The sequence below is a fragment of the Vulpes vulpes genome, chromosome 2, assembly GCF_048418805.1.
Source record: "Vulpes vulpes isolate BD-2025 chromosome 2, VulVul3, whole genome shotgun sequence".
NCBI lineage: Eukaryota > Metazoa > Chordata > Mammalia > Carnivora > Canidae > Vulpes > Vulpes vulpes.
The window spans coordinates 53,722,760-53,749,732 of record NC_132781.1 but is presented as its reverse complement, the minus strand read 5'-3'; the positions used below and the strand labels follow the sequence as shown (position 1 = coordinate 53,749,732).

The 26,973-nt window shown below is 46.6% G+C and overlaps 2 protein-coding genes and 1 pseudogene across 44 annotated transcripts in view; 2 read left to right on the top strand and 1 right to left on the bottom strand.

Annotated features, from left to right (window-relative positions):
* FNBP1 (formin binding protein 1) overlaps window positions 1–13,467 on the bottom strand; it is a 153,074-nt gene extending 139,607 nt beyond the window's left edge. For 28 of the 42 annotated variants that reach the window (XM_026009509.2, XM_026009510.2, XM_072748366.1 and 25 more), the window contains exon 1: window positions 2,316–2,584. In XM_026009509.2, the coding sequence (XP_025865294.1) occupies window positions 2,316–2,339 (24 nt within the window). In that variant the 5' untranslated portion in view covers window positions 2,340–2,584. Of the gene's footprint in view, window positions 1–2,315; window positions 2,634–10,660; window positions 10,818–13,212 lie in introns of those variants that run through there. The other 14 variants (XM_072748362.1, XM_072748386.1, XM_072748387.1 and 11 more) reach the window with 6 other exon arrangements.
* LOC112928021 (transcriptional adapter 3 pseudogene) lies at window positions 6,119–7,408 on the top strand (annotated as a pseudogene).
* Window positions 13,468–13,629: 162 nt separating the features above from the next.
* GPR107 (G protein-coupled receptor 107) overlaps window positions 13,630–26,973 on the top strand; it is a 79,721-nt gene continuing 66,377 nt past the window's right edge. Inside the window, exon 1 of one of the 2 annotated variants that reach the window (XM_026009523.2) lies at window positions 13,630–13,995. In XM_026009523.2, coding sequence (XP_025865308.1) covers window positions 13,855–13,995 — 141 coding nt within the window. In that variant the 5' untranslated portion in view covers window positions 13,630–13,854. The remainder of the gene's footprint in view (window positions 13,996–26,973) is intronic. The other variant, XM_072748389.1, reaches the window with a different exon arrangement.

Below are 26,973 nucleotides of genomic sequence, written 5' to 3'. Positions count from 1 at the left end.
ATTGCCTTCAGGATTTTGGTGTCAATGACAGTAGCTGCTTCTGAGCCTAAGAAGTGGTTATGTAAAAACAATTAAAGCCAAAAAAAAAAAATAAATAAGGGAGGATGCGCTCTGTTTCTGTAGCTGCTCTAACCTTGTTTTATTTTGACGTGAGATTTCTTGGCCTCAGTTCAGACAGCAACTACCACCCTACACTTTCTCCTCCACACCCTTCACAAATGGAATTCCGAAAGGAGGCACTTTCCCGGCTCACCATGGGAAATGGCTCATCTTGAGAACATTTCAGTGCAATGATGGAGATTTCATCCACTCCTCCCTCTGAACCCTCCACTGCCCATCCCTTGCCCAGGGATTTCCCCGGGAATCCAGAGAAAGGCAGAGAAACGAGCTCCCTTCCACCCGCCACAGCCTCTCCTCTCCGGGGACGGCCTGTGCACTGCCTCGGCATCCCCTGGTCGCCCAGCTCCGGCTCCGGGGACACAGCTCCCAGCAAGAGCTGCCAGCCACCGCGCTGCTTGTTTACCCATCCGCAGCCCCAGGTTAAGGACCTCGGAGGGCTCCCCTCGCCGCCAACCTTTCCCGTACGAAACTGTTTCCTCCGAGCAGTTCTCGCGAACGCCTCTTCCTGAAGGTGATCACACAAAATTCTCCCCCTAACTCGGCTTACTTTCCCCTCTGGGCCAAACGCCGCAGTCCCCACGGCAAATCCGGCATCTGAGCTGCTCCTCCAGAACTACAAGTGCGCCCCGCGCCGCCACAGGTCAAAAGTCCTCGCCTCTAGAGGGAAGACGCCACTTCTCGCCCCTGTACCCCCAAACCCAAGACCCGAGACCTGGCCGGGCCGAGGCCACCCCGCCCCGAGAGAAGCGCCAGATCCGCCCGCACCTCTCCGGGAGAACAGCCCTAGACACTCGCCGCTGGGGCGCCCGAACAACTAACGCAGCCCGCAAAAATCCGAGGGCCTCCACGCCCCCCTCGAAGCTGGACAGCCGCGCCTCGGTTCCTCGCCCCGAGGGATTAGGGCTGCTCCGTCTACACACCGCACTGGCCTCGGGGCGCCGCGGAGGGGAGGCCGGCCCGCGCCCCCTCCTCCGGCCGCGGGGGACCCAGATCCGCACCTCTCGCCCAGCACCCCGGCGGGACCTGGGCCCCTACCCGGGCACGAGGGTGGATGGCTCGACACAGATCCGTGCCCCCTGCCCAGGCCGCCGGGGGGGGGCACCCAGATCCGCACCCCCTGCTCAGGCCGCCGGGGGGGGGGGGACCCAGATCCGCAACCCCTGCCCAGGCCGCCGGGGGGGGGGGAACCCAGATCCGCACCCCCTGCCCAGGCCGCCGGGGGGGGGGGAACCCAGATCCGCACCCCCTGCCCAGGCCGCCGGGGGGGGGACCCAGATCCGCAGCCCCTGCTCAGGCCGCCGGGGGGGGGGGGGGACCCAGATCCGCAGCCCCTGCCCAGGCCGCCGGGGGGGGGACCCAGATCCGCACCCCCTGCTCAGGCCGCCGGGGGGGGACCCAGATCCGCACCCCCTGCTCAGGCCACCGAGGGGACCCAGATCTGCACCCCCTGCCCAGGCCGCCGGGGGGATCCAGATCCACACCCCCTGCCCAGGCCGCCGGGGGGGGACCCAGATCCGCACCCCCTGCCCAGGCCGCCGGTGGGGGGACCCAGATCCGCACCCCCTGCTCAGGCCGCCGGGGGGGGGGACCCAGATCCGCACCCCCTGCTCAGGCCGCCGGGGGGGGACCCAGATCCGCAGCCCCTGCCCAGGCCGCCGGGGGGGGGGACCCAGATCCGCACCCCCTGCTCAGGCCGCCGGGGGGGGGGGACCCAGATCCGCACCCCCTGCTCAGGCCACCGAGGGGACCCAGATCTGCACCCCCTGCCCAGGCCGCCGGGGGGATCCAGATCCACACCCCCTGCCCAGGCCGCCGGGGGTACCCAGATCCGCACCCCCTGCCCAGGCCGCCGGGGGGGGGGCCCGGATCCGCACCCCCTGCCCAGGCCGCCGCGGGGGGACCAAGATCCGCACCCCCTGCCCAGGCCGCCGGGGGGCCCGGATCCGTGCCCTCTCCTCCGGCGGCCGAGGACCCACACCAGCTCCCCTCGCCTCGGAAGGGCGAATCGGGCTTGCACCTCCTGCTCGGGCCGAGGCCGACTAGTGGCACAGCCCCGCGTCTCCTCCGCAGGCCGCGGGGACCCCGACCCGCACGCCATCGCCTCCACCAAAGCAGCCCGGCCCGCGCCCCCTGCCCAGGCGCGCAATGCACCTTCCCCCCGCCCCCCAGCCCGGCGGGCCCGGCCCCTCACTCACCCAGAGCTCGGTGCCCCAGCTCATGATGCAGGGGGCGGGAAGGGGCGCGCCGCGCGGCAGGCGCGGCTCTCCGGTCCCCCTCCCCGGCGATCCCTTCGCCCCTGGAGATCCCCGCGATCGAGGAAAGCCCGGTGCGCGCGCGGCCGCCGCCTCCTCTAGCTCGCCGCTCTTCTCCGTGGGTCGCTCCAGCAGCTCCTCCTCCTCGTCGTTCCTCAGCAAAATGGCCCGAGGAAGCAGCCGCCGCGGCCGCCGCAGAGCCCGCCAGCCCTCCCCACACCGAGGGGAGGGGAGGGGGAAAAGGAGGGAGGGGCGGCGGCGGGGGGCGGGGCGGGGCGGGGGCGGGGCCGGCCTGACAGCTCGCGCACGCGCGCGCCCCGCCCACTGCCCCCTCCTCCCGGGCGCCGCCCGGGGGTCCCGGAGCACGCGGAGGGAAGTGGGGAAGGGGGTGCGGCCGGGACCTGGAACCCGCAGAACTCTCCGCGCCGACTTCTTTATTATTAGCGACCACACTCTCTGCTCTTAGAACAACCTCTCGCCTTTGAACGGAGCCGGCCCCTGTTATTACCGGGGCTCTACGGAGGCCTGAAGTTGATCCGCCGCGCCAAGCACCAATTTGGACTTAAGGACAATACTTTTCCTTGGCAGCCATTCACGCGGACCAGAGTTCGCTCGGGATGCCCTGTCCCCCCCCCGCCCCCCACTGCCTAGCAGCCGCGGAGGCCTGAGGTGCCCTGCAGCCTTGCGCGATGGGCGTGGGGCCTGGTTCAGTGAGGTCTGTGCAGGATACAGATAGGGACATGGAGGCCGAGAGCCACCAAGCAGCTCCGAGCATAGTGGTTGGGGAAGGAATCCAGGGACATACAACCCGTGATTTCCAATCTCTGAAACCAGTGGTTCCCAACTCGTTTGGCCAAGAAACGCTCAGATGTGAAATCACGTTGCCGCTTAGTGGCAAAGGCGCTGGGTCCACTGAGAACGTGTTGGGTTCCAATCTGGCCTCCCACCTGCACTAGCTGGGTGGCCACAGACAAGGGCTCCATCCCTCTAGAAGTTCAGAGCCCCCGCCTGCCACATGGAGTTGGTAACTACCCATCTCAACATGTGCTGGTAAGGATCAGGAGATAAGCACCTGTTACTTGGCCCATGGTTGGTAAACTGTGAGCAGATTTTTTTTTTTTTTTTTTAGATTTTATTTTTAAGTAATCTCTACACCCAAGGTGGGGCTTGAATTTACAACTCTGAGATCAAGAGTTGCAAGCTCCACCAACTGAGCCAGCCTGGTGCTACAAGAGCTGGTTTTTAAGTAGGTACTTTTCTTTTTTCTTTTTTTTAAACATTTTATTTATTTATTCATGAGACACAGAGAGAGAGGCGGAGAAGCAGGCTCCCCATCAGGAACCCGATGTGGGACTCATCCCAGGACTCCAGGATCATGCCCTGAGCTCAAGGCAGGCACTAAACTGCTGAGCCACCCAGGTGTCCCTAGTAGGTACTTTTCTATCTCTTGTTCCAAAGGTCTACACAATTGTTTCCAAGAAGCTATGTTGAATTCTTGGAGTTCCAACTTTCTTTTAATCACTGGGTCCTGTCTCCCCAACTTTTCTGATTTAATACTACTGAACGCTTGGGGCACCTGGGTGGCTCAGGTGATCCTGGGGTTCTGGGATCAAGTCCTGATAGGGCTCACTGCAGGGAGCCTGCTTCTCCCTCTGCCAATGTCTCTGCCTCTCTCTGTGTCTTTCATGAACAGATGAATAAAATCTTTTTTTTAAATGATAATAATGGGGATCCCTGGGTGGCGCAGCGGTTTGGCACCTGCTTTTGGCCCAGGGCGCGATCCTGGAGACCCGGGATCGAATCCCACGTCGGGCTCCCGGTGCATGGAGCCTGCTTCTCCCTCTGCCTGTGTCTCTGCCTCTCTCTCTCTCTCTGTGTGACTATCATAAATTAAAAAAAAATGATAATAATGGGGCAGCCTGGGTGGCTCAGCGGTTTAGCGCTGCCTTCAGCCCAGGGCGTGATCCTGGAGTCCCAGGATCAAGTCCCACTTCGGGCTCCCTGCATGGAGCCTGCTTCTCCCTCTGCCTGTGTCTCCACACCCCCCCCCCTCATAAATTAAAAAAAAAAAAAAACTCTTAAAAAATAATGACTTTTCTGAGCAACTTTGAACTAAAATGGGCCCCATTTTAGAAATATTGCACAGTAATGCATCTCTCCCATACCTACCACCCCACCACGACCAGCATCAACAAGTTATCATTCTCTTCCATGAAAGGGTGGAGCTGAAAACCCTTGCAGATAAACCTACAAGTCTACTTCCTTTGTTGGACACAGTTAACAATAAACTGTCAAAACTGTTTTGGTCTTTTTTCCAGTTACAAGTTTCCCCTATTTGTTTGTTTTTAGTGTGTGTGTTTAAATATTTTGTTCTCACTGTTACCAGGTCTGAGAACTCTTTAAGCCTGCTAGGTATGTAACAATCAAGATGGCCAGCCACTGACTCCCAAGGCAGACTGATAACCAGAGTGAATTGGAGGGCTTAAAATTTCAAACAATGCTGCACAATTTAGTTTGCTATTTGGAAACAGTAAGTGAAATGCAGGTTGGCTTACAAAGATCTTGCTCAGTAATCAACTCAATTTTCCTCCCTGCCAATGCTTGAATATTTTTCCAAATACAATGATCTAATCTTGACTGTGTTCTTAGAGACTTCTCAAAAAGAGTGACCATTTCTGAAAATATGCTAATCAGGAGCAAAGACAACCTGCTGCTCTAAAGAAGGGAAAGAAGAAGAAAGGACAGCAGAAGAAAAAAATGCCACATCAAGGCGAAACCTTTTAGGATGAGTAAGCAGGAAACAGTTATAAGAACCCATTAGAAGCCACCGTAGCAGCACTATATGAAACCAGGTTAACTAGACTGCACTGCAAATATCTTTAACTTCATTAAGTTTGGGCAATACCTGGAAAAGGTTTGAAAATGTCAAACTCTAAAACAAAACTAGCGGCAGTACTGGTGGCTCAGAGGTTTAGTGCCACCTTTAGCCCAGGGTGTGATCCTGGAGTCCCAGGATCCAGTCCCATCAGGCTCCCTGCATGGGGCCTGCTTCTCCCTCTGCCTGTGTCTCTGCCTCTCTTTGTGTGTGTCTCTCATGAATAAATAAATAAAATCTTTAAAATATATATATATAATAAAATTTAAAAATAAAACAAAACTAAACTAAACTGGGCAGCCCAGGTGGCTCAGCGGTTTAGCACCACCTTCAGTCCAGGGCCTGATCCCTGCAGACCCAGGATGGAGTCCCACATAGGGCTCCCTGCATGGAGCCTGCTTCTCCCTCTGCCTGTGTCTCTGCCTCTCTCTCTCTGTGACTATCATAAATAAATAAAAGTTAAAAAAAAAGAATTTATTTATTTATTCATGAGAGACAGAGAGAGAGAGAGAGAGGCAGAGACACAGGCAGAGGGAGAAGCAGGCTCCATGCACCGGGAGCCCGATGTGGGATTTGATCCCAGGTCTCCAGGATCGCGCCCTGGGCCAAAGGCAGGCGCCAAACCGCTGCGCCACCCAGGGATCCCTAAATAAATAAATTCTTAAAAAAGAAAACTAACTAAACTAAACTAATCAACCACTGCTCAGGATAAAGAGAAGCCTGCAGGAGAAAAAAAAAAGATAAAACAAATACAGCACAGCCATTAAACAGGCGCACTTCTGTGCCAGACACTGAATGGGGCTCTTGACAAGCATCCTTTCATAATCCTCAGAACATCCCGGTAGTTCCACAGGATCCCATATCCTGGACCATGAGTGTACTGAAGGACTGCCCATTGCAGTTCCATGACTTCAAGTCTGTGGACCACCTGAAGGTCTGTCCATGCTACACGGCTATGCTAGCCCGCTCTGAGGATGATGGCATCTGCACTGAAGAGCTGGAAACTCTGCAGCTGGAGCTTGAGACCCTGCTTTCCTCTGCCAGCTGGTGCCTGTGGGTTCTTGAAGCTGAAACCCAGATCCTCACTGATTGGCAGGATAAGAAAGATGATTGACGATTCCTGAAGCTGGGTCGAAACCATGAGCTTGGAGCTCCCCCAAAACATGGAAAGCTGAAGAAGCAGAAACTGGAAGAGAAGGTGGGTCATGGGCTGGGCCCTGGTCCCCGGCATCCCAAATCCAAAAACCTTCAGCCCAAGATCCAGGAATATGAATTCACTGATGACCCAATTGACATGCCACGGATCCCCAGGAATGATGCCCCCAACAGGTTCTGGGCCTCTGTAGAGCCCTACTGTGCTGATATCACCAGTGAGGAAGTACGCATACTAGAGGAACTACTGAAACCCCCAGAAGACGAGGCTGAACATTATAAGATCCCACCCCTGGGGAAGCACTGCTCCCAATGCTGGGTGCAGGAGGACCTGCTGGAGGAACAGAAGGATGGGGCCCGGGCAGCAGTTGTGGCTGACAAAAAGAAAGGCCTCATGGGGCCACTGACTGAACTGGACACTAAAGATGCCCTGCTGAAGAAGTCTGAGGCCCAGCACGAGCAGCCTGAAAATGGGTACCCTTTTGGTGCTCTGACGCAGCACCTCCTACAGGCCCTTGTGGAGAAAAATATCATTTCCCCTATGGAGGATTCTCCTATTCCTGACATGTCTGGGAAGGAATCAGGGGCCAATGGGGCAAGCACCGCTCCCTGTAATCAGAACAAGCCCTTCAGCGTGCCACATACCAAGTCCCTGGAGAGGCACATCAAGGAGGAGCTGATTGCCCGGGGCCTGCTAGAGTCTGAGGACCGCCCTGCAGAGGACTCAGAGGATGAAGTCCTTGCCAAGCTGCACAAACTGCAGACCGAGCTGAAGGCGCTCAGTGCCCATAATCGTACCAAGAAGCACAACCTGATGAGGCTGGCAAAAGAGGAGGTAAGCCAGCAGGAGCTGAGGCAGCGGGTCCACATGGCAGACAATGAGGTCATGGACGCCTTCTGGAAGATCATGGCTGCCTGGCAGAAGAAGCAGACCCCAACCAAGGAGAAGGACCAGGCCTGGAAGACTCTGAAGGAGCCTGAGAGCATCCTAAAGCTGCTGGATGGGTAGCCCTCACCCCTAATTGCAAGCTGACTTCCCCTAGCCTGGGGGAAGGAGGGGTAGGAAGCCAACTTCCTTCTCTGGGCTGCCTGAACCTCAGGCCTGTGGCTGCCTATTAAATGTCAAATCGCGACAGTCTCTAGAGGACTGTGGCCATTCCCTGGGGTCTTTTGGCCTAGTTCTGTACAGTCAGGACATGGGAGGCCCTACTGGGCTTCCCTTCTTTACTATCCCCCACTCCTACTTCCCTCTCCCTCAAGGACTTCTCCCTTGTGGTTTTGTAAAGTGCAAAGCTAAAAGTAAAGTGACTGCTGTGGTTTTTTAAAAAGCAAAGCAAAACAAAATAAAACAAAACAGAAAACAAATACAGCACAGTATTTTCTAGGAAGAACTAAATCTACTTCCGTTTCTCTTATAGGAAAAGAATAATTCTAATACAAAGAATTTTCCCAATTAACAAATTACTGTGACTTAACCTACTTAGGATTCAATTTTCATAGGGGGTATTCTGAACCCTCTCTATGTAAATGTTTGAATTACACAGAGGATCAGTCTGGGTTAAGCACACCTGATTCCCCTCTCAGGAACATTTGAAGGACAATGATTTACAAAATTATGATCTCTGTGGGTGACTACATAGTTTTACACCAAAATGTCTGACCATGTGGACCTTATTAGAGACTCTGTACAGGTTGCTATGTAGTTAGAGGCCAAGAATTCTACTAGGGTTTTTTGACGATTCTAACACTGCTAGCAAATAATAAACATCTCACTCAGGGCCTTTGATATATAGATATTTCTATCTTCATCTCATCCATTTTACAGGAGATCAGTTTTGTAATTGCTAAATTGGAATTTTAGTGTCCCACACTTATTAGATGTGTGTATGACCTTTGCATGTTAACTTAAATTGAGCTTCAGGTTCCTCACTGGTGGAACAGGTAGCTTGTAGGTTGTTCTGAGGCTGAGTGAGAGCGCTGGCAGTGCGCACAATCTTTGGTGATAGCCAGATTGGGAAAACCCTGTACAGAAGAGCTCTAAGAAATGGAAATAATGCTACTTACTTCAAAGTCACGAAGACTTGTAGTTGCACTTTGAAGATTAAAGAATACGTGTAAAATGCTTAGCACGTAAGAGCACCAATACACCAATATTGGTTCCTCTTCTTTTCCTCTTGTTTTCTAGAGGATTTTTACTTGTATCAAGAAAGCAATCTTTTAAGCACTTCTGATGCAGCAAAGCGGCTTGCCTGAACTACAATTGATTGGTTGTCTATTGCTGAGGAACTATTCATAACAAACTTCCCAGGATTTTTTTCTTCCCCTTTAAAATTGCTTCCATTAGTTTCTACCTTAAAATTCTTCATTTGTTTAGCATTCAGACTTCTCACTAAGGACCCAAGAAGGCAGTCAAGTGTAAAAAGTTGGAGTGGGATAAAAGTAGCAACTCTATGGTGAGTAGAATCTTAAAACTGCAACCAATTTTTGTATCTGATGGTGGAATTCCCCTGAAGATCTACAAAGCTGTGCATGAAACCAGGAAAAAAAACAGGTGTCCTGTGGCTGAGCAAGTTATATACCGTGCCACCAAATTGAGAAGTGAACTTCACAGTTTTTTTTCCCAAACCATGGGATTTAAGACATGCCAGAGCCTAGTTTTTCCAAGAAGATGACTCCCTGCAAGACTTGGTTGGCTTCCCATGCCCCAAGAAGTGACATTTTTTTTTTTTTTAGATTTTATTTATTTATTCATGAGAGACACAGAGAGAGGCAGAGACATAGGCAGAGGTAGAAGCAGGCTCCAAGCAGGGAGCCAGATGTGGGACTTAATCCTGGGACTACAGGATCATGCCCTGAGCCAAAGGCAGACGCTCATCTGCTGAGCCACCCAGGCATCCCACGAAATGGTATTTCAAGTCAAAGAATGAAAGTGACATTTGACTTCTGAATGTATCGCCAGTTGCCAATTTCATCTCTGGTTTTTCACACTGTGTTTATAGAGGTTTTGGTCTGAAATATCAACTCTTTTGATAAAAATGAATGGCAAGGGCACCTGGGTGGCTCCATCGGTTGAGCAGTTAAGCGTCTGCTTCAGCTCAGGTAATGATCTCGGAGTTCTGGGATTGAGTCCTGCATTGGGCTCTCTGCCCAGCAGGGAGTCTGCTTCACCCTCTCACTCTCCCTCTATGCTCTCCCCTCTACCTCAAATAAATAAAATATTTAAAACAAAACAAAACAAACAAATGCCAAGTATATCTTATTACAACCAGAGAATATTAACCCACTAATTTCCATAAGATTTCCGGAATTTTAAATTAAATTAAATTTAAACTAATACCAAATTTGATTGAGTCCCACATCAGGCTCCTTGCATGGAGCCTGCTTCTCCCTCTGCCTGTGTCTCTGCCTCTCTCTTTGTATCTCTCATGAATAAATAAATAAAATCTTAAAAATAAATAAATAAATTCAGCTATTAATGGTAAACTTTAATGGATCCTGCAAAGTTAGAGGAAATGGAAAAAAAAAACCCAATATAGACTTGACTAAGAGAGCGAGGTTAAAAGTCAAGTTTAGGAGATGAGTCTTTCCAGCCCCTCCAGGCTTTTTCTGTTGATACCTTAAAGTTTAATGTCCCTTTGAAAATGGTGCCAGGGAGGAGCAGGCATAACTTGTTCTGTTACTCAACATGTCTGTTTCCAGTTACAGCATCATGATTATGCAAATAATCTTTTCTTGAAACTCTGAAATTATGTGCCTAAATATAACTGCCAAGGTAGTTTGCACCGAATTTGAAAGGTAACTGTCTAAAAACATTTTGTAATTAGCGTTCCCTTTCCTAATTCTCTCAATTTCAAACTAATGATGGGTACAATATGGCTCTCAAATACCTGAAGGAAGCTATTCCTTATAAACTTCTGGACAGATACCATTGGTATGTGACCCTGTGAAGGTCACATAGAATTCCCAAGGGAAAAGAAGCAAAGAATAAGAACCCAATTTTAATCCCTTGTAAAATTGTTTTCCAGAAACTAAAAGACAAAAGCTATCTATTTTATAAACTATTTAAATGTTTCATGAGTATTAAATCACTTTATGAAATTAAGACTCTTCCCGATCGTTCTACTTTTAGAAGCCTATTGGTATATTCAAATTTAAAACCAGAGAGTCTCAAAAATGGTACCCTGCTTTAAAAAGTAAAGAACAGAAATACTCTAAAGCATTGCAGACTGTCTTTAAAAATGAAACTGTAATTAAAAATTACCTTTTCGGGAACCCTGGGTGGCGCAGCGGTTTGGCGCCTGCCTTTGGCCCAGGGCGCGATCCTGGAGACCCGGGATCGAATCCCACGTCGGGCTCCCAGTGCATGGAGCCTGCTTCTCCCTCTGCCTGTGTCTCTGCCTCTCTCTCTCTCTGTGTGACTATCATAAATAAATAAAAATTAAAAAAAAATTACCTTTTCAAGCATGGGGTTGGTGCTCAGGGGTGGCTGCCTTTGGCTCAGGTCATGATCCCAGGGTCTTGGGATTGAGCCCGCATCAGGCTCCCTGCTCTGTGGGCAGCCTACTTCTCCCTCTCCACTGCTTATGCTCTCTCACTCATGTTCTCTGAAATAAATAAAATCTTTTTAAAAAACCCACCTTTTCTTTGAACAACTAGTTTCACACCGAAATGAGAATCAGTTGTCTTTGAAATATCCTCTTGATACCAAAAGGAAAGTATCACTTATTTTATATTCCTACTGTGTTCTCTCACAATGCTGAGTTTTAAAATGCCTTCTGAAAATTTTTCTAGAATTTGATAACACACTAGTTACTTATATTCTGGGCTTAAAAAATTTTTTTTTAAAAATTTATTTGAGAGAGAGTGAGCAAGAGAGCTAGAGAAAGAACATAGGAGCAGAGGGCAGAGGGAAAGCAGACTCCCTGCTGAACAGGACTCCATCCCAGGACCCCAGGATCATGACCTGAGCCAAAGGCAGATGCCTAACTGACTGAGCCACCCAGGTGCCTCTGGGCTTCTATTTTTTTGAAAGATTAAAATGATAAGAATTAGATAACCATGTATGTATACTGCAAGAAGCACAGACCCATATCTGAAGCAGAGGAGGTTCTAGTCCTGGTTCTAAAGGTACTTGCAGAAAATTATCAACTAGTTGTATGATCATGAGCAAGTCATTTGAGGTCCTCGGATTTGTTTTCAAATTTGTTAAACACCTAGATGGATCTGTTGATTATCCAAGGACCCTTCATGCCTAATATGCAAATGATTTTTTACAATGCAGGACAGAGATTAAGTTCTGGGCTTTGGGGTTGGGGCCTGAATGAGAATTCCATCTGGGTCATTTATAAATGAGCAGAGGTCTTTGAATGAAGTAATTTAACCCAGTCTCATCCTTTATTTTTATTTTTTTTTCAGTCTCATCCTTTAAAAAAGGAATAAAAATATATACCTTATAAGGATTTTGTGGCCTTAAATGAGATAAGTATATGTGAAGTACTGAGCAGAAGAGTTTAATCACTCACTAAAATTTAATCACTCACTAAATAAACTTAACTAATATCATCTCCCTTTATGGATTCTTAAAATATAGTTTCTAGTTCTCAAGTTCTTTATCTGTAAAATGGGGGCGTAGATCAGATAAAAATTCTGTTCAAAGATATAAGATTACGTATTTGTCATAGACGGCTGAAGATCATAGGTTGGAGAAAAAAAAAGAGATATGCTTCACCCACCAGTACAATGCCTCTAACTTCCTGCCTCCACCTTAGTGCCCTACTTTCGTCCTTAGGGAAGGTGTGTCAGAATTTGGACCGGTTTTTTATTCAAGGGAGGAATTCACAGATTCATGATTTTACCAAAATTGCACAGAGTTAAAAAAAATAATAATAAATCTAGGACCTTCCCTTTCCCTGAATCCTTCATCCATCCTTCTCCTACTCTGTATTTTCTCAACTGATTTTTTTTTAACCTGAGTGCAGCCCGTTAGGGCTATTAAAATATATGATGTTAATTTCAGTTCCTAGTTCCAATTAAAACGTTAAGAATCCTTTTCTGTCATAAAATACACTAGTGGTTTTTACTTTCTTTTTTACTTAAACGATTTCAGGCAGACTGCATGCATTACTTGTATGGCAAGCTAAAACAGAATCTAAAAACTAAATAAGGGGCAGCCCCGTGGCTCAGCGGTTTAGCTCCGCCTTCGGCCCAGGGTGGGATCCTGGGGACCAGGGACGAGTCCCACATCGGGCTCCCTGCAGGGAGCCTGCCTCTCTCTCTCTCTCTCTGTTTCTCATGAATAAATAAAAATCTTTAAAAAAAAAAAAAGGAAAAATTAAATGAACTTGGCTAATCTATCAGCAATTTTCATAAGCATGTTCTTTTATGACTTCTTGGCAAAAAATGGTGAGAGGAGGGAACCAACTATTTAATTCACTATTGAAGATCTCCCTATAAATCCCTCTAGATTAGGGACAATTTGGTGGCTCAGTGGTTGACTGCCTTCGGCTCAGGGCGTGATCCCGGGGTCCTGGGATCGAGTCCCGCACTGGGACCTTGCCTCTCTCTCTGTGTCTCTCATGATTAAATAAAATCCTTAAAAAAAAAAAAAAATCCCACAGATTAGAAGCAAAAAGTTTCCACGCGGAATTAAGAGAAAAACGTTAAGACTCAGACTCTTGAGGTTGCACGAAACAGCATGAGGCAATATAACAGTCTTTAAACGTTTCCTTGTGATTGTCAGCCTGGAACAAACGACTTAAGTTCTCAGAGCCTCAGTTTGCTTACCTGTAAAGTGGGCATAACGATCATACCTACCTCCTACCTCACCAGATTGTTCCAAGGATCAAATACAACAATGCACGCAAAAGGACTCGAATAAATCCTATTCCTGCAACCATGTCGTCTGACATTTTAGTGTGAGGTGCCTCAACAAAACCAAGGGACCTATGACAAGCCAGGAACTCGGTATTTTCCACCGACTTAAGGCCGCTCGCTCTTGAAACCAGTCGGCTCATCCGCCGGGCACGGTGCTGTAGCCACAGCGCAAGACTTCCCTCCCGCAGAAAACCCAGATCTCTCTGCGGTCGCTTGCAAAACTCCTCCCGGCGGATGTGAGGCCCCGCGAGGGTAGCGGCGGGGGGGTGGGGGTGGGGGGGGTGGAGGGTGTCAGGGCCCGCGACTGTCGCCATGGCAACCGCCAGATTTCTCAACCCCCTCCCCCGGCGAGGCTCCACCTCTTCCGGCCACACCAAAAGTCTGCACCGGAGAGACTAAACTGAACGGCCCAAGGTGGCCACTCTCGGCCCCTCGGCAACTTTCCGAGCCTCAGGCCCCAGAAGCACCGCAGGCCCCACGCTGCCCGCCGCTGACCTCCTCTTCCAGGCACTTCCGGGAGCCGCCGCCCTTTGCCCCCGGAAGTGGGCGGGAGAGGAAGCGGCTGGTGATGCTGGAACAAATATGGCCGTCCCGGCGCCGGTCGGGCCTTCGGGCTCCCGCCGTCCTTCGCTGGCCGCCGGCCTCCAGCTGCTCCCGCTACTGGGGCTACTGCAGCTGCTGGCCCAGCCTGGCTTGGGCCGCGTCCACCACCTGGCGCTCAAGGTAGGGCCGGCCAGGGCTAGGCAGGACCGGGCAGGGCCGGGCGCGGGGCGGAGGCCGAGGCCGCTTTCCCGGGCTGAGGACAACTTTGCCCCACGGTGGTGGGTCTCTGAGCGGTTGCCCCCAGCCCGCCTAGCCCCCGGCGCGGCCTCTCTCTGTGAGCGGGGTTTTGGGAACTGTGGAAATGGCCGGGTCCTCGGGCCGCCTGGAAGGGGCAGGAAGATTGGAGCCGAGCTCAGAGGGGAGGGGGCTGCACAGCGGCCTTAACCTCAAGGGTTGGGGTGGGGGGAGCGCTTGGAGTCCCTGCTGGCTTCCCTCGGTTCCTAGCAGAGAGCCTCCAGCTCTTCCCTCTGCACCTCTAACTCTTAACCCCACTTCACTTGTCCACGGTGTCCACTCTTCCACCCTCTTGTGCCCCTTGAAGGTACGCGAAACCTCAGCCTCAGTTTCCCGGTTCGGCTTAGTGCGCTGTCTGGACTGATGAAAGTGGGAATCTTCAGAAGGAATTTCAAGTCTTGTCTCTTTTTTTTTTTTTTTTTTTTTAAGGAATTTCAAATATTGCTTGAAATACACGACCGAGAATTTAAAACCTGCATCAAAAATGTGTTTCTAATTAGAGGGCCTGCCCTTTTCTCCCTCGTTCCTGTCATTGTTTAGGGAAGAGATTTATGATAGGCCTCGAATGACCCCTTGAATCTTACTTTATAACTCACAGCTAACAGTCGTCTGAGGCTAGAACGTGCCTCCAGTTCATCAGGTTAATATATTTGGGGAGTAGAAACATAAGTCGTTATGACCCAAAGCCTTCTACATGTTTTTCATAATGTACAATTTTCTAAGAAGTTGCGGGATTATAGGAAGTTCGTCTTATTAAAACACATTAACAGGGATCCCTGGGTGGCGCAGCGGTTTGGCGCCTGCCTTTGGCCCAGGGCGCGATCCTGGAGACCCGGGATCGAATCCCACGTCGGGCTCCCGGTGCATGGAGCCTGTTTCTCCCTCTGCCTGTGTCTCTGCCTCTCTCTCTCTCTCTGTGTGACTATCATAAATAAATAAAAATTAAAAAAAAATTCTTTAAAAAAAAAACACATTAACAGACCACGAAGTGTTGTATTTTGTGAAGGTAGAGTTTAAAGAATATAAAATGCAAATTAAAAAGCCTGGCCAGACCCATGCACCAACCTTTGGTTATCAGCTTTTGTTGTTTATAAGTAAAAATTATCCTAATTAAAATGATTCTTAAGTAAATGGCTCCTTTTGAGAATCTGTCAAAATCTATAGAACCTCTCCCCAGAGAAGTGCAGGTAGAAATGTAGACAAAGCATTCTTGTGGAATTTCTGGGACTTTTTGATCCTGCTGAAGTTTATCCCTAGGTCCTCGTCCAACTTAAGAACTCCAGATCTTCAGAGTGCTTTCATTTTATAGGTTGGTATCCTTAGATTAAGTAGTGTTAACTGAATTCATACAGGTTATAAATTAGAGATGAAGCTAGTAATTGAACACACTGGACCATGTCCCTTGGTTCCCAGTCCAATGCTCTTTGTATATTTCTAGAAATAAAATGTCAGCATCATTGGGTAAATACTGATAGTGTTGGTAGAGATGAAAACATGTACGAACCTCAGTGGCAGAAGCAAACTACTTGGTGTAGTTCTGGTAATCGATTTCTTCCTGTTGTGCTAAATTACTTAATGTTTTTCATCTGTGTACATGTTTCATAAGTATTGTGGTAGTCATTGCAAAATAATACCATAGTGGTTTCTTTTCTCATTAAATAAATATTCTGACTTCTTCCCTAAGGAAACAAATCACCTGAAGGGAGCCTATCAGAGCAGCAACATTAGATTGTCGTGTTTTGCTGGAGACTGGGAGAAATAGGAGACTTGATCAGGTTGTACACCTAGACTGACAGAAGTAACATGAAGAAGTCACTAAGTACCATAAATATGTGTAGATCTGTTTAAAACCTTTTTATCATGGAGAATTTCAAACAGATACTAGTAGTAGACAGAATGAACTCCCATGTACCTGTCACCCAGCCTGAATAACCATTATTAACCAGGGGCTGGTTCTGCACCATCCCCACACACAATACTTCTGTCTTCACGTTCTTTGTTTTTTATAATTAAAAGTGAATCTTTTCGTTTTTTTATTCACTCTTCTTTTTCCATACTACACTTTTCTTTCTTTTTTAATCTCTCCGCACGTGGGGCTTGAACTCACGACCCCAAAAATCAAGAGTTGTGTCGCACACTCTACTGATTGAACCAGTTAGACACTCCCCCATACTATACTTTTCATCATTCTTCTGGTTTTCCCAATCTTCTCAAATTCCTTTTTTTTTTTTTTTAAGTAGGCCCCATGCCCAGCATCAAGCCCAACTTGGAGCTTGAACTCACGACCATTCCATACCTTTTTAAGACTACCTTACTGAGGTACAGTTTACATTTCATAAAATAAATCCTTTTTAAGTATACAGCTCAGTGATTGATAGTAAATTTGCTGAGTTGTGCAACTATCACCGCAATCCAGCCATAGAACATTTTCATCACCACCAAAAGATCCCTTGTGCTGATTTGCAGTTAATTCCCATTCCCTTCCCCAGCCCCAGGCAACCTGTAATCTCCTTTCTGACTCTATAGATTGCCCTTTCTGGATATTTCATATAAATGGAATCATACAATATAAGGTCTTTTGTCTATAGCTTTTACTTAAATTTTTGAGGTTCATCCATGTGTACCATGTCTTCATAATTCATTCCTTTTTTATGGTTGAATATTATTCCATTGTATGGATAGACCACATCTTTTCTTGATTCACCAGTTGATGACATTTGAGTTTTTTCATTTTTTGGCCATTGTGAATAATACTGCTACAAACATTCACATGTGTGTTTTTGTGTAGACATGTGTTCTCTAGTTTAGCCTGTTTGTCTGTCCTTTAATTGTTAATTGGATCCAGAGGCTTGATCATGTTCAGAATTGATTCTTTCGGCAAGACCACTTCATAGTTAGTGCGGTGTTCCTCCATTGAGAGGTGTGCTGATCGTCTTTTTGTCGCGTTTGCCCTGTTGATGTCCAGTGCTTACATCTCTGTTTGTTAGTGTCTTTAGCCTTTCCAAGCTGCTACAACAGAATACCACAGATTGGGCAGCTAATAAACAGCATAAATTGATTTCTCAGACTTCTAGAGGCTGAGAAGTCCAAGATCAAGGTGCTGGCTTTGTGGAGGGCCCTCTTCGTGGTTCATAGCTGGTGTCTACTTTCTGTGCCCTTATGGTAGTTGTGGTGAAGGATCTCTGTGGGGTCTTTCTTATAAGAGCACTAATTCCATTCATGAAGGCTCAGGCCTTATGACATAAGTACCTCCCAGAGATCCCTACCTCCTAATAGCATCATCTTTGGGGATTAGGATTTCAACATGAATTTTGGGGGAATACAAACATTCAGATCATAGCAGTTAGGCATTTGATCCTTAATTGTGCTGTTTGCTGTCAAAGTATAGCACTGTCTTGATTAAAGTTATATGTTTTATCTTACAGTAGATTTTGTAATGTTTCTCAAATATGACACATGAGACAAAGGAAAAGTGTGTAAAGTAGAAACAAGTATTATTTCTTAGACACTCATCTGCTCAGGAAAAATAGATAGTTTATATTAGTTATGATCCCTACCCAAATGTCATGCAGGCATGGAGGTTTCAGACCAGCAAAGAAAACAGATATGGCCCTCCATATTCTGAGTATAGACTTCCCTCTGTTGATGGGAATTTTTCTCAGTATCTTAATACTTAATGACTTCAGAAACTTAAAATATGGAATGTAACATAGCTTTTTCTGGATGATGGGTGGTTTCCATTCATTTATTCACTGAGTGTTTATTTTCTGATTCCTAACTTTGAATAAATGGTGTGTTTAAATGATCACTGATGTTGTTCTACTTTTTTTTTTTTTTTTTGGAGAGAGGGAGTGCTTGCATGAGTGGGGTGGGAAAGTGCAGAGGGAGAGAGGGAAAGAGAGAATCCTAAACAGGCTCCACACCCAGCGTGGAGCCCCGTGCAGGGCTTAATCTCACAACTCTGAGATCATAACCTAAAAAGCTGAAATGAAGACCCATTCAACTGACTGAGCCAACCAGGCACCCCACTGATGTTATTTTATTTTATTATTATTATTATTATTATTATTATTATTAAAGATTTTATTTATTTATTCATGAGACACACACACACACACACACACACACACACACACACAGGCAGAGACACAGGCAGAGGGAGAAGCAGGCTCCATGCAGGGATCTCCAGGATCAGGCCCTGGGCTGAAGGTGGCGCTAAACTGCTGAGCCACCCGGGCTGCCCTTATTAGTATTTTTTAAAGATTTTATTTATTTATTCATAAGAGACACACACACAGAGAGAGAGAGAGGTAGAGACAGGTAGAGGGAGAGAGAAGCAGGCTCCATGCAGGGAGCCAGACGTGGGACTCGATCCCAGGTCTCCAGGATCACGCCCTGGGCCAAAGGCATCACTAAACCACTGAGCCACCCTGGCTGCCTTGATGTTATTTTAATAGTCATTTTTAGATTCTTACTAATGGGATAAAAAGGGATAATCTGAGTTTTATGTTAGAGTTTGTCTGAATATAGTTTTTACATGTGAACTTTTATTTACAAATACAAAATATTTTGATTACTGATAATTTTAGCTTTCAGGTAGCTGCTGCATATGAGATGGTAGCAAGAGAGTGTTTTGCTAAACTTTGAGTGCTTTGGTTTAATTTGGACGTTTCTTGGGCTGAGTACATAATTTTATGGTAATCATCCACAAATTATAAACCATAGTCATAAATCAAAACTTTATACCAGCAGTTTAATATTGTTTAGGAAATTGCATGACTTTGGAATAGACAGATGTCAGTTGGAATCCTGACTTCCTTCCAAATAATGCTATAATTTTTAGAGTAGTCACATAAGACATCCTCTACACCAATGGGATCTAGATCAGAAGGTGTTAAGTGAAAAGGTGGATTAAAGCAGAAAGTTGCACAAAGAGTATGTACCTGAAATGTGTGTTTTTTTTTTTTAAGATTTATTTATTTATTCATGATAGATAGACAGACAGACAGACAGACACACACACACAGGCAGAGGGAGAAGCAGGCTCCATGCCAGGAGCCCGACACAGGACTCGATCCCGGGACTCCAGGATCATGCCCTGGGCCAAAGGCTGGCGCAAAACCATGGAGCCACCCAGGGATCCCCTGAAATGTTTTGTTTTGGCTTAAAACCTGTGTGTGTGTGTGTGTGTGTGTGTGTGTGTGTGTGTGTGTACATTGACTAACACGAATGATTTTAAGCTTACTAGATGATTTTGCAACATATGCCTTCTCTGGTCTTATTCAGCAGATACTCATCATACCTGTGTCTTTTTTTTTTTTTTTTTTTATTCATGAGAGACACAGAGAGAGAGGCAGAGACACAGGCAGAGGGAGAAGCAGGCTCCATGCAGGAAGCCCGACATGGGTCTCGATCCTGGGACTCCAGGATCACACCCTGGGCCAGGTGCTAAACCACTGAGCCACCCAGGGATCCCTCATCAGGTGTCTTATATGCTGAGCAGGCACTCCTCTAAACACAGGCTGTGTCAGTGAACAGGGCCGAGACCTTGTACACATGGAGCTTTCATTTTAGAGGTAATGGACAGTAAGTTCTGAAACACATGAACGCATAAGTAGTCTAAGATTGGGATGAATTGAAAAGGAAATAAAGCAGTATCAGGGTAAAGAGTGATGGAGTTGGAAGCCATTCTTGATGGGTTTCTGAGAGGGCCTCTCTGAAGAGATAGTATTGGAGCAGAAAGTTAAAGAATGAGGCAAGCATTTGAGGGTCTAGGGGAGAGAATTGCAGGCAGAGGAAACAAAAGTGCAAAGGCCCCGAGTAGGACATTCTTCATTTCATTTGTCTTGGAAACTAGGGGGAGACCTGTGTGGCTGGAGCAGAGTGGTCAGGGGTAGAGTGGAAGGCAAGAGGGAAGATAAGGAGGTACACATGAGCCCAGGCCTGAGATATGTGTATTGTATTTTGTGCAAGGAGGAACATGCCTTGGTTTTTGGCATAAGGGAGAAGTTCCGTGAAAAAGGGACATTAAAACTGAGACCTGGGAAGTGAATAAGAATATGCCAGAGAGGGACGCCTGGCTCAGTGATTGAGCCACCTGGCCCCGAGTAGGGGGCAAAGGCCCCGAGTAGGACATTCTTCATTTCATTTGTCTTGGAAACTAGGGGGAGACCTGTGTGGCTGGAGCAGAGTGGTCAGGGGTAGAGTGGAAGGCAAGAGGGGAAGATAAGGAGGTACACATGAGCCCAGGCCTGAGATATGTGTATTGTATTTTGTGCAAGGAGGAACATGCCTTGGTTTTTGGCATAAGGGAGAAGTTCCGTGAAAAAGGGACATTAAAACTGAGACCTGGGAAGTGAATAAGAATATGCCAGAGAGGGACGCCTGGCTCAGTGATTGAGCCACCTGGCTCAGGGTGTGATCCCGGGGTCCTGGGATCAAATCTCACATCAGGCTCCTTCTCCCTCTGCCTATGTCTCTCTCTTTCTCTGTGTCTCTCATGAATAAATGAATAAAATATTAAAAAAAAAAAGAATATGCCAGGGTGAGGGGGAGTGTGGTTAGAGTGTGAGTAGAAGAGAAAGCATTAGATACCAGTGTTCAGGTGCTACTCTGATCCTCAGTTCCCTCATTTGTAAAATAGGGATGATGCTTGTTCTCTCACAAGGTAGTTATAAGGCTTAGGTATAATTTATGTAAAAACATAGTATTGAGTAGTAGAACAAACTAAATAGTAGTTCATTCCTTCAACATTTATTAAATGGCTACTATGTGCTAGGCACTAGAAATGCAAAAGTGAGACAGGCACAGAAATAGGTAGTTGGGGCAGCCCTGGTGGCTTAGCGGTTTAGCGCCGCCTTCTGCCCAGACTGTGATCCTGGGGATCCAGGATCAAGTCCCACGTCGGGCTACCCGCATGGAGCCTGCATCTCCCTGTGCCTCTGCCTCTCTCTCTGTGTGTGTCTTTCATGATTAAATAAATAAAATCTTTAAAAAAAGAAAAAAAAAAAGAATTAGTGCTGGGCAGCCCATGTGGCTCAGCGGTTTAGCTCCTGCCTTCAGCCCAGGGCGTGATCCTGGAGTCCCGGATCGAGTCCCACGTCAGGCTCCCTGCATGGAGCCTGCTTCTCCCTCTGCCTGTGTCTCTGCCTCTCTCTCTCTCTCTCTCTCTCTCTCTCTGTCTCTCATGAATAAATAAATAAATAAAAAATTTAAAAATATATATCTTTTTTAAAAAAGAAAGAAATAGGTAGTTGTATTTTGGGGGCATTTTTTGTTTGTTTTCTTTTTTTTTTTTTTTTTTTTTTTTTAAATTTTTATTTATTTATGATAGTCACAGAGAGATAGAGAGAGAGGCAGAGACACAGGCAGAGGGAGAAGCAGGCTCCATGCACCGGGAGCCCGATGTGAGATTCGATCCCGGATCTCCAGGATCGCGCCCTGGGCCAAAGGCAGGCGCCAAACCGCTGCGCCACCCAGGGATCCCTGTTGTTTGTTTTCTAAGTAAACTCGATGCCCAACATGGGGCTGGTACTCACAACCCCAAGATCAAGAGTCCCATGCTCTACCGACTGAGCCAACCAGACAACCCTCTTTTGCATATTTTTAATTGGATTTTTTTAATTATTATTGAGTTTTGACAGTTCTTTATATGTTGTAGATACTAGTTCTTTGTCAAATATGTGCTTTGTGCCCTGGAAACTAGGAGTTTTGATACAGCATGGTGTCTTTAACAGTCATGCCCTGGGACTGTGGGAGCACAGAATTCAGAACCTTTTCTGAGAGCTTAAGACAAGATTTCCTGTAGGAGGTAACATACTTGTTAAACCTCAAGAGTTTACATTTTAGGAAAAGGAATTAGCTAAGAGAAGCATGTGGAAAGAGATCATCCAGAGTGGACAGCTTCATGAGCATGGCGGCAAGAAATAGTCTACTGTCGTGGTGTTGGTGTACAAAGTGAAACGCAGAGGAGAAGAAATACGTAGAGGTAGGCCATGATAGCATGTAAAGGCACTTTTGAGTCTGTAGCATTCAGGGAGCCACTGTAGTTTTTTCAGGTTGGCAGTGACTGATTTTACATTTCATTTCATTTTATTTTATTTTTTTAAGAGAGAGAGAATGTGAGAGTGGGGAGAAGGAGAGAGAGAATCCGAAGCAGGCTCCATGGTCAGTGCAGAGCCAGCATGGGGCTTATTCTCATGACCCTGAGTGAGATCATGACCTGAGCCGAAATCAAGAGTCAGACACTTACCCAGAGGAGCTGCCCAGGCACCCCTGAGTTTACATTTTAGATAGGTTTCTGTGGACGCTTGATCAGGGGGACAGGACTGGAAGCAAGGGATGAGCCAGTTATAGGTGGAGTCTGGGTGCAAGATTAGGGCCTAAAGTAGGGCACTGTGGAGGTGGGGGGAGAGAAGAGGGTATAGACCACTAGCTGTTTTTGTTTTGTTTTTTTAAGATTTTATTTTTAAGTAATTTCTACCCCCCAACACAAGGCTTGAATTTACAACCCTGAGATTAAGAGTCATGCTCCACTGACTGAGCCAGCCAGGTACCCTGACCACTAGCTCTTTAGAATGTTAATAATGGACAGATGTAGAGGTGAAGGAAGGGGGTAGCATCCAGGTTGCTGGCAGAGGTTGTAAAGGTGGATGCTGGTGCCACCACCTAGCAGACTATAGGAGGAAGACCAGGTAATACGGTTAACGTGACTTCAGATTTGGTAAGGGAATGCAGGAGCAAGATGCATATCTATCCCCAGACTGTAAACATATGTTCCCATTCCCACTCACATTCATGGTGAAAGGATTAAGTTTGGGGAGATGATTATCGAACTAGCATTTTTGCAGGATATGAAGGGCAGTTCCTGTGTTATTACCCATTATCAAAGCTGAATTACTCCTTTTCCTCCTATTAAACCAACAGAGTGAAGCACTGTAGCTTCGCTTGAGCACATGCTGCTCTTTAGTTAATTGGTATGGCCAGAAGACAGCAGGTTTCCATTTTGTTTGGGCTTGAATAAATGAACATATGGATTGATCTGGATCTTCTTCATTTTTCATAACCTTTCCTACCTTTTATGCACCGAAGTGGGATAGTTGATAGAACTTTGAAGGATATTTTAATACCAGTACTGGCCATTTGATCTAGAAAGAACTCCTGAGTGAACCTCAGTGTTCACTTTATTTATTTATTTGTTAAAAAAAATATTTTATTTACTTATTTGAGAGAGAGAGAGAGAGCGCCAGAGAGATTAATCACAGAAGGACAGGGAGAGGGAGAACCAGACTCACTGCTGAGCAAAGAGCCCAATGCAGGGCTTGATCCCAGGACCCTGGATCATGACCTGAGCCAAAGGTAGAGATGCTTAACTGACTGAGCCACCCGGGTGTCCCTCAGTGTTCACTTTATTTATTTATTTATTTTTTTTTTTTGTCAGTGTTCACTTTAAATGGTTCCTTACATAGACCTTTCAGGGTTTCATCTCTTTTAAGTACAACTATGTATCAAGCATCCAGTCTTCAGCATATGTGTATATAAGCACATAACAGGCCTTTTTTAAATGACTACCTTTTGGTGGCATATATGCCAATTTGCTTTCTTCTAAGAATAGTGCAGAAGAATCAAATATTTGATCACTAGAGTTTCTTAATAAAACAACCCTAGAAAATTCTAGTGATTGTTTTGTCTTTTTTCCATGTTTATTGCCCCTGCCCCTTCCACTAATGCTATTACACATTTTTGTTTCTTCTTCTTCTTTTTTTTCTCTCTCTTAGCGCACCCTCACATGTAGTTTACTACTTTTTTAACTAGTAGGAAAAATGTTGGGGTCAAAAAATATTGTCTGGACTAGCGAGTAGGTTTTCTTTTCCTTCAAGCTCTATTTTTTTTAATAGATAACTGATTTTTTAAAAAAAAATTTTTATTAGAGTTCGATTTGCCAACGTAGAGCATATCACCCAGTGCTCATCCCGTCAAGTGCCCCCCTCCGTGCCCGTCACCCAGTCACCCCAACCCCCCGCCCACCTCCCTTTCCACTACCCCTTGTTCGTTTACCAGAGTTAGGTGTCTCTCATGTTCTGTCACCCTCTGATATTTCCCACTCATTTTCTCTCCTTTCCCCTTTATTCCCTTTCACTAATTTTTGTATTCCCCAAATGAATGAGACCATATAATGTTGGTCCTTCTCCGATCGACTTATTTCACTCAGCATAGTACCCTCCAGTTCCATCCACGTTGAAGCAAATGGTGGGTATTTGTCATTTCTAATGGCTGAGTAATATTCCATTGTATACATAGACCACATCTTCTTTATCCATTCATCATTCAATGGACACTGAGGCTCCTTCCACAGTTTGGCTATTGTGGACATTGCTGCTAGAAACATTGGGGTGCAGGTGTCCTGCCGTTTCACTGCATCTGTATCTTTGGGGTAAATTCCCAGCAGTGCAATTGCTATTTTTAACTCTTTGAGGAACCTCCACACAGTTTTCCAGAGTGGCTGTAGCAGTTCACATTCCCACCAACAGTGCAAGTGCAAGAGGGTTCCCCTTTCTCCACATCCTCTCCAACATTTCTTGTTTCTTGTCTTGTGAATTTTCCCCATTCTCACTGGTGTGAGGTGGTATCTCATTGTGGTTTTGATTTGTATTTCCCTGATGGCAGGTGATGCGGAGCATTTTCTCATGTGCTTGTTGGTCATGTGTATGTCTTCCTCTGTGAAATTTCTGTTCATGTCTTTTGCCCATTTCATGATTGGATTGTTTGTTTCTTTGCTGTTTAGTTTAATAAGTTCTTTATAGATCTTGGATACTAGCCCTTTATCGATAGGTCATTTCCAGGTATCTTCTCCCATTCTGTAGGTTGTCTTTTAGTTTTGTTGACTGTTTCTTTGGCTGTGCAGAAGCTTTTTATCTTGATTAAGTCCCAATAATTCATTTTTGCTTTTGTTTCCCTTGCCTTCATAGATGTATCTTGCAAGAAGTTGCTGTGGCCAAGTTCAAAAAGAGTGTTGCCTGTGTTCTCCTCTAGGATTTTGATGGATTCTTGTCTCACATTTAGATCTTTTGTCCATTTTGAGTTTATCTTTGCTTCACCTCTGTAGTTGAAGGATAACATATGAGTTGGGTAATTAAGATCTAAAACACTTCAGTGTGAATGATTAGGAGGATGGGTATGTGTGTGTATGTATGTATACACACACACACACACACACACACACTGCATTGACTAGTGTCCCTCCAAAATTAATATCTACCTGGGACCTCAGAATTTAGCCTTATTTGGAAATAGAGTGTTTGCAGAAGTAAGTAGTTAAGATTAGGTCATACTGGATTGGAATGGGCCCTACTTCCAATATACTGGTGTCCTTATAAGAGACACACACAGAGAAGGAAGGCCATGAGAAGACAGAAGCAGAGATTGGGGTAAGGCATCTGCATATCAAGAAGATCCAAGCATTGCCAGTAGCCACCAGAAGCTCAGAGGACAAGGGAGGATTTTTCCTTAGAGCCTTTACAGGGAGGACAGCCATGCCTACACCTTGACTTTGAACTTCTAGCCTCCAGAACTGTAAGAGTATAAATTTCTGCTGTTTTAAGCCACTCAGTCTGTGGGCATTGGGACAGCAGCCCTTGGAAACGAATGCAATATGTAATAACCTCATTTCAAAGCTCTACCTTCTAGGACACCTGGGTGGCTCAGCGGTTGAGCATCTGCCTTCGGCTCAGGGCATGATCCCGGGGTCCCAGGATCGAGTCCCATATCAGGATCCCCACAAGGAGCCTGCTTCTCCTTCTGCCTATGTCTCTGTCACACTCTGTGTCTCTCTCATGAATAAATAAAACCTTAAAAAAAAAAAAACAAAGCTCTGCCTTCATAGCAATATGTTATCACTTTGTTTTTGAGTAATGACTTTTTTTTGTATATTCTTTTATTGGGGTTTGATTTGCCAACATATAGTATAACACCCAGTGCTTATCCCATCAGGTGTCCCCCTCAGTGCCCATCAACCAGTCACTTTATCCCCCTGCCCACCTCCCCTTCCACTACCCCTTGTTCGTTTCCCAGAGTTAGGAGAGTAATGACTTTTAGAGAACATCTTCAGCAATTTGATGTTGTGATGATCGTAAGTAGATAAATCAAGTCCCTTTGCATGAATACTTGAAAACCACTACCACCTGATCAGGATCATACCAGCCTTATAATGGTGGATCTTCCTTAAACCAGTGGTTTGGTTTGTGAGCCCTCCACCCCCCAAAACAAAGTATCTGAAAAGTTTTGGGAAATGAAATCCTTTTTTTTTTTTTTTTTAATTTATTTATGATAGATACACACAGAGAGAGAGAGAGAGAGAGAGGGGCAGAGACACAGGCAGAGGGAGAAGCAGGCTCCACGCCGGGAGCCTGATGTGGGACTCGATCCGGGGTCTCAGGATTGTGCCCTGGGCCAAAGGCAGGCGCCAAACCGCTGAGCCACCCAGGGGTCCCCAAGTTTTGGGAAATGAAGAGAGAATCTTCCTTATCCATGCTTTGCCTCCTCTTAGGGTCATGGACCATTAGCTGATCCATCTTGGTAAACCTCATACCCTTCCTAGGCAGCTTCCAAAACTGGTCATTATGTAAGGTAAATGTGGTTAGCTTTGTCCAGAGTATTGATCAGGGTAGTATAGAAAAGGATGCAGGGACACTTGGGTGGCTCAGTTAAACATTTGACTCTTGATTTCGGCTCTGGTTATGGTCTCAGGGTTGTAAGATCAAACCCCATGTCAGGCTCAGTGCTAAGAAATGGAGCCTTTTTAAGATTTTCTCTTTCTCTCCCTCTGCCCCTGCCCCTTTCTCCCTCTCTGAAAAAGGAAAAGGGTAC